General features: G+C 44.1%; 1 protein-coding gene across 1 annotated transcript in view; it reads right to left on the bottom strand.

Annotated features, from left to right (window-relative positions):
* LOC311107476 (FH1/FH2 domain-containing protein 3-like) overlaps positions 1–18,561 on the bottom strand; it is a gene marked incomplete at its 3' end in the record, with an annotated part of 171,805 nt that overhangs the window by 10,648 nt on the left and 142,596 nt on the right. Inside the window, exons 11-19 of the mRNA XM_084149972.1 lie at positions 15,529–15,630; positions 11,342–11,389; positions 7,891–8,196; positions 7,582–7,716; positions 6,762–6,812; positions 5,283–5,482; positions 3,512–4,135; positions 2,238–3,217; positions 1–120 (exon numbers count right to left, since the gene is read on the bottom strand). The exon at positions 1–120 is cut by the window's left edge and continues 39 nt beyond it. Coding sequence (XP_084006098.1) covers positions 1–120; positions 2,238–3,217; positions 3,512–4,135; positions 5,283–5,482; positions 6,762–6,812; positions 7,582–7,716; positions 7,891–8,196; positions 11,342–11,389; positions 15,529–15,630 — 2,566 coding nt within the window. The remainder of the gene's footprint in view (positions 121–2,237; positions 3,218–3,511; positions 4,136–5,282; positions 5,483–6,761; positions 6,813–7,581; positions 7,717–7,890; positions 8,197–11,341; positions 11,390–15,528; positions 15,631–18,561) is intronic.

The raw sequence follows: 18,561 nt of genomic DNA, 5'->3' as shown, positions 1-18,561 counted from the left end.
GAGGATGGCTGTCTTGATGGTGCGGGGAGGGGGGAGGACGGTCAGCCCGATGTTGATGGCATTGCTCCGTTTGGAGTCCAGGACAATAATCTCTTGTCGTTTCCCATCCACTGCTGTTTTCTGAGTAGAGATACACAGAAACAGGACATTATATGAATACCAATAAAGTACTAGTCTTATACTATACAGCGCATTCGGAAAAGTATTCAGACCCCTTCACTTTTTCCACATTTTATTACGTTACAGCCTTATTCTCAAATGGATCAAATTAAATTTTGTCCTCATCAATCTACACACAATACCCCATAATGACAAAGCGAAAACAGGTTTTGTTTTTTGTGTGCAAATTTATTACAAATAAAAACAGTCCAAGGATTCCATAAAACTTTGAACATAAAAATACACCATTAACAAATGACGGTGAGTTCAGATGTTAAAACGTTCAGAACTAGAGTGCCTCAATCAAAATGGATCAGGGCAAGGGACCAAAACCGTGTGACTATTGTGGGGATCTATTCTCTTACAACTAGATGTGATGCCTAGCTTAGAAAGAATACATTAATGAATAAACATAATAGGTTTGTGCTGTACTGATATAGATTGTTTAACATAACAAGCTGTGATTAATGTGAGGAACCGTTAGGGGGTAGGCTGAGATAGACTTGTGATTCACACACACACTGCCTCTTTGTTAAACTGCTCAAGGACATGTGTACTGCAACAGAAACAACTAACACCTGGCAACAGTGAAGCGCCAAGGGTCTGGGACCAGCCTGAGCGCCAACGATAGGTTGGGTAAGTTTAAACCACACCCAGCCTCTATTCTGACAGGCCCAGCCTGGAGCAGGAACTATCTCTGTCAGAGTATTAAAGAAGAACCTTGGGTTGAAAAAGTTAGTTCTCTGTCTGCCCAGCGTGGTGTTTCAGTGGGCCCGTATATACGAACAGTGTTTGCATTAATTAAAATACTAGTCTATCTTAGAAGACGTGTATTGACCTCTTCTGTTCCTTATACCAGATTTGAATTGACGCAACTTAACACTATAATACTGTATATGACCTTTTACAGTAGATCTGATCTCCCTGTGCGGTTGGCCTCTCTATATCTAGCTACATCTATATTTATATACATCTCTCCTGTTTTCATTTTTGGACCATCTCAGAGTCAGTTGAGTTCAAAGTGACAGAGAAAACTGTATACAGGCTGCACCTTTGATGGGGTTGAAAAGATATTAGAGGGAATCCATCACATTCAATCATTCTGTCTTCTAGCAGGTTGGGACGACAGGGTTGACCTACAGTACATTTAAGACAATCTGGTTTAAATCCTGCACTGCATTCTTCAATAGGTTGAAGCAGGAGACAGTGTGGGGCAGGTCTAGTCAGAGCGTCACAAAGGACAGCAGGGTTACGTCCCAAATGGCACCCTATTCCCTATATAGTGCACTACTTTTGAGCAGAGCCATATGGGCCAATGGCACCCTATTCCCTATATAGGGCACTACTTTTGTTGCTGTGGATGAAAAGAAGCCTGAAGCATGAACATGGGGATCCAGCTCGACAGGCTAAACGGCCAAAACCAAAACAGGAACACACACACACAGAAGGAAATAGTGAATTGTGAAGAGAAACAATAGTTCCCTATGTCAGCTTTGAGAATCCAACCAGAGCAGACGACATGCAGGTCAGACTTTGCCAACACGTTGAAGCAATGGTTAGTGCTATTCTGCTGAGTGTATATAGAACAGAAGGTGTGGATAGTAGCTTCAAAATCAAATAAAATCAAATTGTATTTGTCACATGCGCCGAATACAACAGGTGTAGACCTTACAGTTAAATGCTTACTTACAAGCCCTTAACCAACAATGCAGTTAAAAAAAAAAAGTGTTAAGAAAGTATTTACTAAAATAAACTGAAGTAAAAAATAAAAATAAAAAAAAGAAGACAGAAGAATAACAAATAATGAAAGAGCAACAATAGAATAACAGTAAGGAGGCTATATACAGGGGGTACCGGTTGTCCAGGTGTTCACACCTGATGTCTAAACCTATGTGCTCTGGAGGAAAAGGACAAGCTGTAAAAATCCTTGGGGCTGTTTCCTGGATTAGTCTTAATCTGTGTCCGGGAAACCGCCCCTAAATGCTTAAGAGACAATTTCACAAATTCATTTATTGAGCAAAACACATACATTTCCTATACGTATAAATATGCAGTACCAAAATGGTCAACAAAGTTACCTTGGTAACAGGTAGCTCCTTGGACTTTGTTTCAAACAGGTGTTCCAGCTTGGACGTGTCCACTTTGACCGGCTCCAGTTTGGACCAGAGTGACTCTCTACAACGCTTGTGGTTCCTGTACTGGCCGTCCATGGGCCTCACCTCGTTCCAGAACAGACGGATAGTCTTCTTCTTCTTCTGGAACAGAGGGGGCTCCCCTGTCCCTCGGCTCAGCTGGGGAGACCCCGGGTAGGGCTGGGCGGGGCCGGGGGGCATGAAGGGTGGGGAAGGGGGCATCATGCCAGGGACAGGAGGGGGTGGGGGGCAGCCGAACAGGCCCAGGGGAGGGGGAGGGGGAGGGGGCAGGGCGGAGAGACAGGGAGGAGGGGGAGGAATCATCAGGTCACTGGAGCCCATCAGCACACTGTCCACGTCTAGGATGTCCAGGTCATCCTCGTCTGCCAGGTCTGTGAAGTCCATCTCTTTAATACGCAGCTCCCTGGGGGCTGCCATCAGCTGGTCCCAGATATAGTCTGACTCCTTCTTAGGAGGTAGGGGTGAGGAGGAGGGGGCCGGAGGAGCTTTGTCTTTATCAGGTTGAAGCTGACCCTGCTGCTGCTTCTCCAATGCCTCCAGCTCATGAGGCGACACAAGGCTTTTAACCAGGTCTCCAAATTTCTCGGCCACAGCCCTGACGCTACCCTGGTTGTCCAGGTGTTGGACCTCTATCTTCTTGACGTTCTCCTCGCAGGCCTGCCTGCTGGCCTCCAGTGTAGAGATACGACTTGCCAGGCTGGCCACCGACGACCCGTCCTGACCCTCCAGTGATGACGTCTCCATCCCCTCTTTGCATTTCTCCGTCTGTTCCGTCTCTCCTGCCTTCTCTTCGTCCTTGCCCCCAGTGGTTTTGTTCTGGGCATAGAGCATGTCCAGCATGAAGCGCTTGCTGTTGAGGATCTTGCTGCACTGCTCGTTCACGTCGTCCTCCTTAATGCACTGGCCTAGAGGTGGACAAACACAAGGAGGAAGTGTGGATTGGATTACTATTGGATTACTATTGGATTGCTAGCCTTCAGAACAGATTAGAGAGCAGATCTATATATCAGAAACTGTAATGAGAGCATGGGTAGAATGAAATGTTCTGACATGACATGAACTTCAATGTTTGCCTACTGATGTACAGTATACGGAAGTGTCCCATTTTACAGTATGGGTACAAATCACAAGTAATATTTTAAGTCATAAAGGGCCAAGTGTCCTAAAGTCTGTATTTTCTGCTAACGGGCAGCTGGTACCTGGTTCATGGTTGTTGTTGACTTTCTCCTCCCTCTCCTCTCTCTCCAGAGTGCTACTGGCTGAGGAGATACTGGAGGCAGAACAGTTGTCCTTCTCATTCACTTCCTCGTTCTGTCTCTCCTTCTCACTGAGGAGGACCAGTCTCTCCTCCACCTCCCTCTCTCCCTCCTCCTCTATCTCTACCACCTCAACCTCTTCTCTCTCCACCTCTACCCCCTCTTCTACCTTCTCTTCTACCTCTACCTCTACCCCCTCTTCTACCTCTTCTACCTCTTCTCTCTCTACCTCTTCTACCTCTTCTCTCTCCACCTCATTCCCTGACTGTCTCTCTTCCTCCTTACCCTTCTCCTCCTCCTCCTCACTTTCTTCCTCCTCTTTACCCTGTGTCTGTTCATCTACCGCTGACTCCACTAGCTCTAGTACTTCCTGCTTGGGCTCAACTTCAACTACTTCCTGCTTCTCTTTCTGCGTCTCTGTCTCCGTCTGCTCCTCGCCTGGCGCCGAGTGAGTTTGGGAGGGGGGCTCTGTGGGTTCTGGAGAAGGTCCTGATACTATTAACTCTGGCACTGGACTTGTAGTTCTGGTCTGAAGGTCACGGCTTGGCTCTACGTCTACTTCACTTCCTGGTAGAGAAAACAGGACCAAACAAAACAGAACACTACTGTAGGGGTTTAGATTGTGTGCCATTTTAATATCATCTGATATCATTTTTAAATGATATTTTTTATAATGTAAATACCATGAAATTGCCCTGTGACATTTCATTAATTCAAATGATAAATTGTCTAGATTTCGGTCCAGAGCACAAGTCGTTAAGCATGTAATTTCATACTTAATTGAATGTTACAGGAAATGTATTAACAGCTATGATGACAATGTGTTTCGAAATTAGATTCAACACCTCATTTTATCCCATTATCCCATTTTGGTGGGTTAGAATAACCACCCCAGACTAACAACATCTAGTTCTCATGATATTCATTCATGTATCATCATAACTGAGTCTGTGAGGTATTGAAAGGCTTGTCCCCTCTATGGTCAATGCTGTAGTCCAGTCCACAGTCCACCACACCTCTTCCTGGCTCCTACTGTAGGATGTGAATGGAACCCCACATTAAGAGGTCCACACCCTAGCGGCTAGCGCTACCACAGCCAAAACCACACTACAGTCACATACAAATCACTGGGGTATGCCTGGGACCGAAAAGCTAGCCTCTCACTCTGCTTCAAACCATCATTCAAACCATTTCCCCACAGGCAGCTAAAGTAATGTCCATCCCATCCCAAAACGTATTTGGGATTTAGCAACATACACTTACAGACACCTCATTCTGAAGCACACAGAAAAACAACAATTAAATCCCTTTCTTATCAAGTCCTGCTGATTTTTCCCCCCAACAGGCACCATGCAGCCATTATTAGTCCATCTGATTCTAATTCCAAAGTGTGAGTGAATCACCCCCCATGTGTTAATTCAGACCCCAGGAAGCATGACAGGTGGACAGGAGCTCTCTGCCAGCCGACTGGATGTTGCTAACCATACACTCTGTCCATGCTCCCATCCTGTTTGAAATCACTTTACTAGTCATTCCGTTTTATTCCGGTTGTGTTGTTTTGTCCCGTTTTGTATTGTTTTATACTGTGCTGTACTATGGTTGCTTAAGCTGCTACCTCTTGGCCAGGAACTCATCCAGATAAAGAATAAACAACAAATACATAAAACCTATCGGACCGGTAATGATTGTTAAACGTTTGGAAAAGGTTATTTACCCTGCGTCTGGGATGGAGTGGTGCCAGTGTCTTCCGGAGAGGCGATGGAGGAGGGCTTGACACAGCGGGGGGAGGCGGAGTGACTGGAGGGGGTGGGGCTCAGGCTCAGGGTGATCTCTGTGCGCCCCCTAGGCGGCGCTCTCGTGCGCTCTCTCTCTTTCTCATGCGCCTCTGCTGCGAGCCTCTCAACGCACTTATATCTGGAAGAGGGAGTCACAGAATATTCTTCAGAAAGGATGTTACTCCACCTGTGCAGGTCTACTGTAATATAATCTCTATCTCATGGGGGTAGAAGAAGATTCCCGCTTCTCTAACCTCGAGGCTACTGCCACCCCCCACCAGTAATATACTGTAGTCAGTTCCCTCACACTTCCTTTTCTGAAACAGTGGCCAAATGTCTGGGACTCTGTGATGCTTCTCGGATGTCTCCAGGTGCTTAATTGACACATAAATCTTAGAAGACACCTACAGTATACTACAGCGACTTCTCCACAGATGGGTCTTATAATAGTGTTTAATCTTGATTTATACATCACTCTCCATTCAGTCAGAGGTTAGGTGACTGAAAATCTTATCAATTTACTGAACATACATTTTAAAAAGGCAGCAAACATAACCTCGGATTCCTGTTTTAAATAACACTGAACATACATATGTCTGGAAGGTGGTACATTACACATGCATAGCCTACATTATCTGGACCGTATCCAGGACTTAAAGCCAATTCCACACCTCGTCCCATTCAGTTGTAGATGTCTTAATGCACAGCAGCAGGCCTAGAGGGGGCCTGACACCTATATTTCAGCCCAGAGGCTGAGCCTGACTTGTTCTACATCTGCTAAGAGTTCTCCTCAAAAAGGTTTCAAGGCATATTACTACCTCATGTCAGGGTCATTATGATGTATTTATTACATCTGAATGATTCTAGAATCTGCATTGATATAGAGCACTGTGTCTATCTGAATGATTCTAGAATATAGATGTATATAGAGCACTGTGTCTGAATGATTCTAGAATCTACATTGATATAGATCACTGTGTCTATCTGAATGATTCTAGAATTTAGATTTATATAGAGCACTGTGTCAATGATTCTAGAATCTACATTGATATAGAGCACGGTGTCTATCTGAATGATTCTAAATCGAGATGTATATAGAGCACTATGTCTATCTGAATGATTCTAGAATCTACATTGATATAGAGCACTGTGTCTATTTGAATGATTCTAGAATCTAGATTTATATAGAGCACTGTTTATATCTGAATGATTCTAGAACCTATTGTACATGATATAGAGCACTGTGTCTATCTGAATGATTCTAGAATCTACATTCTTATAGAGCACTGTGTCTATCTGAAGGATTCTAGAATCTACATTGATATAGAGCACAGTGTCTATCTGAATCATTCTAGAATCTACATTGCTAGACAGCACTGTGTCTATTTGCATATTAGAAATGAAAGTAGACAACATACCTCTCTTCTCTGGCCTGTCTTGTCTCTTCCCTCTTGTCCATGTAATCCCGACTGATAATGTTCCAAGTAAGTGAGTGAGAGAGAGAGAGAGAGAGAGTGAGAGAGAGCGAGAGAGAGAGAGAGAGAGAGAGAGCGACAGTATGTGAAAATAATGTGAGAGCTATATCTTATTGTGCATATCAACTCATATTTGTTTTCATTCACATTCTATAGTACCTTTTTAAAAGACATCCTTAGTTAACCAATGAGACAGTGTGAATAGTTGTAAATACTGTGGGAGAGAAACAGTCCGACATGACAGAGGAGACACACAGACCAGAGGAGCTTTCCAGCGGTCCGTCTGACATCCAGGACTTTATATGGCCATAGAAAACAAGTAAAAGGCAGGCCAGCAGGCATTTGTTTTCTGCCGAACCATGGCTGCACCCCAAATGGCACCCTATCCCCTAATAAGTGCCCTACTTTTGACCAGAGACCTATGGGCCCAATAGGGTGCCATTTGGGACGCAGACCATGTATCTCCTCCTTAGATCCACAGTATATCCCTGACTGATGACCATAATAAACAGACAGACAGACAAGTATGTCCAGTCTCTAAACATCTCCAACCCGTCTGATATATTGTGGAACAAGGCTCAGACTCTTATTCATCCCAGACAAAACTAAATCACTCCAGACGTTAACATTACAGAGAAGTTTATAAAGCCGTGTTTAATCTGGTGAATTGGTTTGGGACTTTAAATGAACTGGACTGCAATGTGAATGTCAAAAGGACAATTCCATCTATGAGTAGTGTGATTTGATGCAGGTTGGGACTCACTTGAAGCGTTTCCTCTCCTCCCTCTCGATCTTCTGCAGTCGTTCCTCCCTCTCTTGTCTCCTCCTCTCTCTCTCTGCAGTCAGAGACTCCTGGTGTTGTCTGTAAGAGGAGGACAACAAGCTCCCCAGAGAAGGTCTGGGTAACCCAACAGAGGAAGACCATTATTATTAAAGCCGTATTACTATTCCATAAAACAAGCGCACCTAAAGTACTGGAAAGAAAACAAATAATATTTCAACCCAGGTCTGAAACAGACCCATACACAGAGATGGCTTATTTAATTGATTGATTGATTGATTGAGTGCTGACCTGTCAGGCTTGGAGTCCAGTTGTGGGGCCCCTGAGGTGGCGAAGGTGCGGTGTACAGGGGTGGTGGGGGCGCTGGCAACACCCTGGGAGCGGTGTACAGGGGTGGTGGGGGCGCTGGCAACACCCTGGGAGCGGTGTACAGGGGTGGTGGGGGCGCTGGCAACACCCTGGGAGCGGTGTACAGGGGTGGTGGGGGCGCTGGCAACACCCTGGGAGCGGTGTACAGGGGTGGTGGGGGCGCTGACGCTGGAGCTGGCTACACCCTGGGACCTGCCAGGGAGCGCCATGACGTGGCCTATGTGTCGGCTGGAAACAACAGGAGGAGGAAACATTGTTATTCACTGCTATCATTCCCAACACTAAGGATGTGTGTCCCAAACACCACCCTATTCCCTATATAGTGCACTACTTTTGACCAGAGCCACTTGGGCCCTTGTCAAAAGTAGTACACTATAAAGGGAATAGGGTGGTGTTTGGGACTCAGCCCTACATTTTCCCACTATGCCGGGATTGTAGAGATTCATGGTCTTTGGTCAAACAGGTGCTCTGCTGCTGTAAGTTTCACGGCTCAACTCTTGGCTTTGATTCGGTCACTGAGTGACATTCACTAACTCAAAGTATAGTGTCAGAAAATACCAGACACGTTCCTTTCCCACTGTGTGTTAAAAAGCTGTGGTTGTACAGTGTTGACTAAACCAAGGCTGACTGTAGTCCTGTGTATGACCATGACATCTATTATCATCATGGGTATACACTGACAGTATAGTTTTCTATCGCTTTATCCCCACACATCTCACACTGCTCTATGAGGACAGCCTTGCTAGCACTCTCTCTGGGCAGCTGGCGTCAGCAGCCAGGAGGAATCAGGCATATTCCACTCTCTCTGGGCAGCTGGCGTCAGCAGCCAGGAGGAATCAGGCGTATTCCACTCTCTCTGGGCAGCTGGCGTCAGCAGCCAGGAGGAATCAGGCGTATTCCACTCTCTCTGGGCAGCTGGCGTCAGCAGCCAGGAGGAATCAGGCGTATTCCACTCTCTCTGGGCAGCTGGCGTCAGCAGCCAGGAGGAATCAGGCGTATTCCACTCTCTCTGGGCAGCTGGCGTCAGCAGCCAGGAGGCATCAGGCTTATTCCACTCTCTCTGGGCAGCTGGCGTCAGCAGCCAGGAGGCATCAGGCTTATTCCACTCTCTCTGGGCAGCTGGCGTCAGCAGCCAGGAGGAATCAGGCGTATTCCACTCTCTCTGGGCAGCTGGCGTCAGCAGCCAGGAGGCATCAGGCTTATTCCACTCTCTCTGGGCAGCTGGCGTCAGCAGCCAGGAGGCATCAGGCTTATTCCACTCTCTCTGGGCAGCTGGTGTCAGCAGCCAGGAGGCATCAGGCTTATTCCACTCTCTCTGGGCAGCTGGCGTCAGCAGCCAGGAGGTATCAGGCTTATTCCACTCTCTGCGTGCGGCCCAAAATGGCACCCTATTCCCAATATAGTGCCCTATGGGCTCTGGTCAAAGGTTTTGTACTATATATGGGATAGGGTACGCTTTGGGACACTTCCTCTGCCTGTGGAGGTCATGAAAGGCAGTCGACAGACACCCAAGCCAAGCACACAGCCACGAGCAGCGGGACTTGAGTGGGATTCAATTTAAGGGAGGAAATGACTGTACTCAAGAGCAGAGCTGACCCTCAACAGCCCTGCTGCTTTCTAAGGTGCTTCTTAATGGCTCTGTTGAATGAGAGAGTGAAGCGAGCAGCGTTGCATTCCAAGACGTGCTCAGCATGCAGCAGCAGGGGTCACTGCTGTGTCATGGTGTGTTTGATACAGCCGGAGAGCACTGACACATCATTTAAATCTACAGCGTATCCAGGTCACCACTGTCAAATCACTAGGAATTCAGCTAAAAAAACATTTAGAAATGTAGAAATGTAGAAATGAGTTTTATGTAGAAATTTGTTTCACTAAAGGGAACCGAATTCCCCTCAATTCCCCCCCTGCGTGTACAGTCTCTAAATAGATGCCCTAAGATAGCAGAGACATAGAAGGCTACCTATAGAACTATAAGACTAGTATTAACCTGGAGGCTAAGTCTTACCTATAATACTATAAGACTAGTATTAACCTGGAGGCTAAGTCTTACCTATAAGACTATAAGACTAGTATTAACCTGGAGGCTAAGTCTTACCTATAATACTATAAGACTAGTATTAACCTGGAGGCTAAGTCTTACCTATAAGACTATAAGACTAGTATTAACCTGGAGGCTAAGTCTTACCTATAAGACTATAAGACTAGTATTAACCTGGAGGCTAAGTCTTACCTATAAGACTATAAGACTAGTATTAACCTGGAGGCTAAGTCTTACCTATAAGACTATAAGACTAGTATTAACCTGGAGGCTAAGTCTTACCTATAATACTATAAGACTAGTATTAACCTGGAGGCTAAGTCTTACCTATAATACTATAAGACTAGTATTAACCTGGAGGCTAAGTCTTACCTATAATACTATAAGACTAGTATTAACCTGGAGGCTAAGTCTTACCTATAAGACTATAAGACTAGTATTAACCTGGAGGCTGTCTTACCTATAATACTATAAGACTAGTATTAACCTGGAGGCTAAGTCTTACCTATAAGACTATAAGACTAGTATTAACCTGGAGGCTAAGTCTTACCTATAAGACTATAAGACTAGTATTAACCTGGAGGCTAAGTCTTACCTATAAGACTAGTATTAACCTGGAGGCTAAGTCTTACCTATAAGACTATAAGACTAGTATTAACCTGGAGGCTAAGTCTTACCTATAAGACTAGTATTAAGCTGGCTAAGTCTTACCTATAAAACTATAAGGCTAATATTAACCTGGAGGCTAAGTCTTACCTATAAAACTATAAGGCTATTATTAACCTGGAGGCTAAGTCTTACCTATAATACTATAAGACTAGTATTAACCTGGAGGCTAAGTCTTACCTATAAGACTATAAGACTAGAATTAACCTGGAGGCTAAGTCTTACCTACAGTGGGGAGAACAAGTATTTGATACACTGCCGATTTTGCAGGTTTTCCTACTTACAAAGCATGTAGAGGTCTGTAATTTTTATCATAGGTACACTTCAACTCTGAGAGACGGAATCTAAAAAATCACATTGTATGATTTTAAAGTAATTAATTTGCATTGTATTGCATGACATAAGTATTTGATCACCTACCAACCAGTAAGAATTCCGGCTCTCACAGACCTGTTAGTTTTTCTTTAAGAAGCCCTCCTGTTCTCCACTCATTACCTGTATTAACTGCACCTGTTTGAACTCGTTACCTGTATAAAAGACACCTGTCCACACACTCAATCAAACAGACTCTAGTATTAACCTGGAGGCTAAGTCTTACCTATAAGACTAGTATTAACCTGGAGGCTAAGTCTTACCTATAAGATTATAAGACTTGTGGCTAAGTCTTACCTTCCAGCACTAACGGGCGCTCTAGATATATACAATACAGCTGTTTGGCTGCAGAAGGAAAATAGTGAGGAGAGAGAGAGGATAGGGACAGTCTGGTACAATATGTAAGGATGGAAAGAAGCATGCAAGGGTTAAACACAAAGAAAATTGAATAGTGGAGAACGATTGAGGGAAGGATAGTAGCAAGATACATGGTGATTCCAAGAAGCAATACAACATTTCTGCCCCTCCCCCCATCGACACGGACTCTACATACTCTATAAAAACAATCAAACCTTTTTTAAATTCTCATAAAGCCGACAGTTAAAAGACCTCTACTTACGGGTGGGTCATTAAGATTATATGGGATAGGAGGTAGGGAGTTCACTAGGACTATACACTGAGGCACTTCTGGCCTGGTCTGTTCACAATATGGCAACACTACTTTCCATCCTTCTGGCCTGGTCTGTTCACAATATGGCAACACTATCCATCCTATGTCTGTTGCTGCAGCTCCACACAACATTACACAGACATCTAAGAGACACTCAAACGTGAGTTATGGTGCCTTTTCATTTTTGAATTTTATTTTCTAGGCATGTCTGGGTTTAACTGTGGTACAACGCCACAATGAAAGACAGATGAGCAGTAAATGTCAGGAAAACGTGGTGTTCTCAACTGGAGTTGCACATCTAGCAGCTGACTCAGTCAAGGAAATGATACGTCTTTGTTCAAATTCTTCTCTTTCTTTTTTTCGTGTGTATGCGGGACGGATGATAGAAGCACCATAAAACACCGGACAGGGAAATGTAGCAGCCTACTGGGCACCTGGTGTTAAACTCTTGTTTAAAGGCCCAATGCAGCCGTTTTGATCTCAATAGAACAAATCTGGGTAACAATTAAGTACCTTACTGTGATTTCTTTCAATTCAAATGGTCAAAAAGAAACAAAAATAGCTTCTTAGGAAAGAGCAATTTCTCAAGCAAGAATTTTGCTAGGACTGTCTGGGAGTGGCTTGAGTGGGGAGTGGAAAACGGAAAACTAGCTGTTATTGGCAGAGAGGTTTGGAACTCTCTTTCTTATTGGTCTATTAATTAAGCGGAGCCGGTTCAGAAGGGAAACCCGAGGGTGGTGGCATCAGCTGATCGCATCAGCGGATATTGCACCAATTGGATTCACACTGTTGTCTGGACCTATGGACCTATGGCACACTGTTGTCTGGACCTATGGCAGTCTCTATGGGGGTGCCACAGGGTTCAATTCTTGGGCCGACACTTTTCTCCGTGTATATCAATGATGTCGCTCTTGCTGCTGGTGACTCTCAGATCCACCTCTACGCAGACGACACCATTTTGTATACATCTGGCCCTTCATTGGACACTGTGTTAACAAACCTCCAAATGAGCTTCAATGCCATACAACACTCCTTCAGTAGCCTCCAACTGCTCTTAAACACTAGTAAAACTAAATGCATGCTTTTCAATCGAACGCTGCTGGCACCCGCCCACCCGACTAGAATCACCACTCTTGACGGGTCTGACCTAGAGTATGTGGACAACTACAAATACCTAGGTGTCTGGTTAGACTGTAAACTCTCCTTCCAGACTCACATAAAGAATCTCCAATCCAAAGTTAAATCTAGAATCGGCTTCCTATTTCGCAACAAAGCCTCCTTCACTCATGCTGCCAAACATGCCCTCGTAAAACTGACTATCCTACCGATCCTTGACTTCGGCGATGTCATTTACAAAATAACACTCTACTCAGCAAATTGGATGTAGTCTATCACAGTGCCATCCGTTTTGTCTCCAAAGCCCCATACACTACCCACCACTGTGACCTGTACGCTCTTGTTGGCTGGTCCTCACTACATGTTTGTCGTCAAACCCACTGGCTCCAGGCCATCTATAAATCACTGCTAGGCAAATCCCCACCTTATCTTAGCTCATTGGTCACCATAGCAGTACCCACCTGTAGTCTGCGCTCCAGCAGGTATATCTCACTGGTCATTCCCAAAGCCAACACCTCCTTTGGCCGCCATTCCTTCCAGTTCTCTGCTGCCAATGACTGGAACGAATTGCAAAAATCTCTGAAGCTGGAGACTCTTATCTCCCTCACTAACTTTAAGCATCAGTTGTCAGAGCACCTTACCGATCACTGCACCTGTACACAGCCCATCTGAAATTAGCCCACCCAACTACCTCATCCCTATATTGTTATTTATTTTGCTCTTTTGCACCCCAGTATCTCTATTTGCACATAATCTCTTGCACATCTAGCATTCCAGTGTTAATACTATTGTAATTATTTTTGCACTATAGCCTATTTATTGCCTTACCTCCATAACTTGCTACATTTGCACACACTGTATATGTATTTTCTGTTGTATTTTTGACTTTATGTTTTTTTACCCCATATGTAACTCTGTGTTGTTTTTATTGCACTACTTTGCTTTATCTTGGCCAGGTCGCAGTTGTAAATGAGAACCTGTTCTCAACTGGCTTACCTGGTTAAATAAAGGTGAAATAAAAAAATAAAAAAATAAACTCTCCTTACATTCGGTCAACCAGTTCTACACATGCTTCCTCGATGCTGGATGGCACGAGCACGCATGCGCTGGTGTCTCTTGCTGCCGTTGTTGCTGTAACTAGCTGTTACTCGCTATGCTTGCTGTTTCTGATATCCCACCACCACCCCAGCCTCCACCTGTGGGTTCTGTGTTTCTTCCTTCAGGAGATTTGATATAGCATGTCGTGCTCACTGCCTGTAGTTATTTTATCATCTTCATATGACGCTTCGCTCTGGCAGTGAGCTACCCTGAAGGAAGCAGAGCCCTAATACCAACACTATGCATTGTAATCTTTTCTAATAAATGGTTAAATGTACATTGTGGTGTTTCATTTATGAAACTCATTTACCGCCTGGTGATGTCACCAGGCAGGCCAAAACTTCATCCCATCAAAACAGGCTGATATTTCAGGCTGTCTTTTCAAACAGCTCTTACACTAAAAGGGCATTATCATTTTTTTTCACAATTTCACATTATTATTCCAATCTTATAGTGTGGAAATATATATAAAACATAGGAAAATCACGTTTTTGACTGCACTGGACCTTTAAAGGTCAAAGGAATGCTGAGGCAAGCTAAAGTAGTGATCAATTGGACACAAGTTAAAGCATCCATAACATGCATGAGGGAGACCAACTACAAGTGTCTCGTATGCCACGGAAAGCAGATATGACACGACAACACAGAATCTGTCTGACACGGTAGACATCAGCACTATGTCTATGCCCCTGTCCAAAATACATTCAGTACAGCAGCTTCTCAGCCAAGTGGATTGTGAGGGAGCAAGCCAGGCAGACATGAAGACACAGACACCAGTGTTGAGGGATGACAGTGTATATTTAAGAGTTCATAGTGAATCTAACGCCAGAGGTGAAGAAGTGAACTGTATAGCTCCTGCTGCTGCAGCTGCAGCGTCTCTACCTGTAACGCTGTTGTCTGGCCACGCCCCTCTCAACACTCTCCTTGGCCCCAGCAGAGGCAGACACCTGGCTCAGGTCCACCTCAGGGGGGAGTGGGAGGGGGCGGGGGAGAGGGAGGGGGAGGGGCTTGGGGGGTTGGATGTAGTGATGACGACGTCCCCTCGAGGAGGAGGAGGAGCAGGAGGGGGAGGAAGAGGAAGGTACAGAGGTGCCGTGCTGTTGGCCCAGAGGGTGGGCAGTGCCTGGCAGTCTCCCCCAGCCCAGCAGCGTTAAGACCTGGGAAGTAGGTCTGGGACTGGGAGAGACATCCTGGGGGTTAGAGCCAGTGTTTCTAGGAGGGGTGGACACAGGGGCCGTAGGGCTGGCCATGGCCACTCTCTCTCTCTCTGAGGCAGCTGAGGCGTCAGGGATGAGGTTGACCATACAGTGAAAAGGAGAACACAAGCTAGAGGAGACCTCTACTGCCTGCACTGGCACCATGCTAGAACAACAGAGTAGCAGAGCAAAAGGTAGGACAAAGGGGGTGGGGTATATTCAAGGGGAATATATTACAAGTTTAAAATAACAGATATGCTTTTTTTGTAGTTCTAACACACCAGTACACTGTTAACAACACTCAATATCGTCCAGGAAGGTAGAGATGGATGGAGGACAAGACTGAAAGAAAGATGCAGAAGATGAGGTTCTATTTGGGGGGGAAACCTATTTTCCTGAAATACCTTTGGAAGCCCTTTCTAGTGGTCTCCGTGATATCATGACTCTCATCATCTTCCTCTTCCTCATCCTCCTCCTCCTCTTCCTCCTCATCCTCTTCCTCCTCTCTGAAAAGGAGGGGTGGAGGTGTGGATGGAGGGGAGGGAAGGGAGAAAATAGACGGGAAAGAGAAGAAAGAGGGAAAGTAGGAGAAATTGCAACAGACAACATGAACAAAATACAGTAGAAAACTGAAACACAAAGAACTGACAGACAGAATGTAGAACACACAGCACACCCTGTCAAAACTGACACGGGTCGTAAAAATTAGTACACAAGGCGGTATAGTTGAAAGAGTTTCATGCTTTTAGTTAGTATGTCCTCATTTCATTCACTACATACAGTGCTTGATAACATTAAAACCAGCATGAGAACTGACTAAATCGATGTCAGCTAACCATCTGAGGGACCAGCCAGTAACATCTTAGGGACCAGTAACAGTCCCCGGACCAGAGGTTGATCAATGATCATAGTGTACGTCCCAAATGGCACCCTATTCCCTACATAGTGCACTACTTTTGACCATAGCCATATGGGCCCTGGTCAAAAGTAGTGCACAATATAGGACAATGGTGCCATTTGGGATGCAACCATTGACTAGTGTGACTGTGAGGTCATATCTGGAGTGTTTTAATCGATAAAGGATTCTCGCATACATCATATGCATACAAGTCTTTCTAGGGACATTGTGCTGTCAGGTCTCCTCTGGCCCGCCCGCCTGTGTTTCATTAACGATATGGAAAACACTGATCTTCAAAGGCGGTCTGAATTTCCTGTGTGTGGTGGACTGGACTGGTGGGAGTCAGTATCATATAACCCTCTGGGTTCAATTCAACTATCTGCAGAACCGAACAGGAGTGCTACCAGTAACGCTACCAGATATGCTAGTTAAAAAGAACTGTCATTATTAATGGTGGACGGGAGGATGTTATGTGTGGCAGGGGGAAAGGTAGCCATCACACAGTGCCTTCAGAAAGTATTCACACCCCTTGACTTTTTCCACATTTTGTTGTGGTACAGCCTGAATTTAAAATGGATTCAATTGAGATGTTTTGTCACTGGCCTAAACACAATACCCCATAATGTCAAAGTGGAATTATGTTTTCAAAATGTTTACAAATTAATTAAATATGAAAAGCTGAAATGTCTTGAGTAAATAAATATTCAACCCTTTTGTTATGGCAAGCCTAAATAATTTCAGGAGTAACAATTTGCTGAACAAGTCACATAATAAGTTGCTCTGTGTGCAATAATAGTGTTTAACATGATTTGAATGACTACCTCATCTCTGTACCCCACACATATGATTATCTGTAAGGTCCCTCAGTTGAGCAGTGAATTTCAAACACAGATTCAACCACAAAGACCAGGGAGGTTTTCCAATGCCTTGCAAAGAAAGGCACCTATTGGTAGACAGGTCAAAATAAAAAAGCAGACATTGAATATCCCTTTGAGAATGGTGGTTATTAATTTCACTTTGCATGGTGTATCAATACACCCAGTCACTACAAAGATACAGGTGTCCTTCCTAACTCAGTTGCCGGAGAGTAAGGAAACCGCTCAGGGATTTCACCATGAGGCCAATGGTGACTTCAAAACAGTTACAGAGTTTAATGGCTGTGATAGGAGAAAACTGAGGATGGATCAACAACATTGTAGTTATTCCACAATACTATCATAATTTACAGAGTAAAAAGGAAGCCTGTACAGAATAAAAATATTCCAAAACATGCATCTTTATTTGCAACAAGGCACTAAAGTAATACTGCAAAAAAGGTGGCAAAGCAATTAACCTTTTGTCCTGAATACAACATTTTATATTTGGGGCACATCCAATACAACACATTACTGAATACCACTCTCCATATTTTCAAGCATAGTGGTGGCTGCATCATGTTATGGGTATGCTTGTAATCATTAAAGGACTGGGGAGTTTTTCAGGATAAAAAAGACACGGAATGGAGCTAAATCCTAGAGGAAAACCTAGTTCAGTCTGCTTACCACCAGACACTGGGAGATGAATTCACCTTTCAGAAGGACAATAACTTAAAACACAAGGCCAAATCTACACTGGAGTTGCTTAGCAAGAACACAGTTAATGTTCCTGAGTGGCCCAGTTACAGTTTTGACTTAAATCTGCTTGATAATCTATGGCAAGACCTGAAAAGTGTTGTCTAGCAATGATTAACAACCAATTTGACAGAGCTTGAAGAATTTTGAAAAGAATTATGGCCAAATGTTGCACAATCCAGGTGGAAGCTCTTAGAGACTTACCCAGAAAGACTCACAGCTGTGATCGCTGCCAAAGGTGCTTCTACAATGTATTGACTCAGGGGTGTGAACACTCATGTAAATTAGATATTTCAGTATTTCATTTTCAATAAATTTGCAAACATTTCTAAAAACATGTTTTCACTTTGTCATTATGGGGTATTGTGTGTAGATTGGTGAGAAAAAATATATATTTAATCAATTTTGAATTCAGGCTGTAACAACAAAATGTGGAATAAGTCAAGGGGTATGAATACTTTCTGAAGGCACTGTAGTATAGTTTTATCATTGGTCCTTTACCAGTTCATCTTGAAACATAGGAAGGTTTGCAATGACTGTGATATGTGGTTGCCTATTTAACTTAGTTGAATGCACTGACTGTAAGTGGCTCTGGAGAAGAGCGTCTGTTAAATGGCCATAATTAAAATATGTAATGTACCTGTGGTGGTTAACAGAGAAGTTCTTATCATATTACATGTATTATATTTATATTATTGTCCAGTGAGTCTATAACACTGGGACCAAGAGTTCACAAATAATAATTTCCTTAGGCAAAGACAAAGAAGATTTCTGTTACCGTAATGGGCACACCAGACCGGTAGTCAAATTGTATCACACAAAAAAAAAAATACATTAGTATTTTGCTTTAGTTACAGTGGGGGAAAAAAGTATTTAGTCAGCCACCAATTGTGCAAGTTCTCCCACTTAAAAAGATGAGAGAGGCCTGT

Source organism: Coregonus lavaretus, assembly GCF_964263955.1.
Source record: "Coregonus lavaretus genome assembly, chromosome: 3".
Classification (NCBI taxonomy): domain Eukaryota; kingdom Metazoa; phylum Chordata; class Actinopteri; order Salmoniformes; family Salmonidae; genus Coregonus; species Coregonus lavaretus.
Note: the sequence above shows the minus strand (reverse complement) of the source record. Positions and strands in the feature narration are given on the sequence as shown.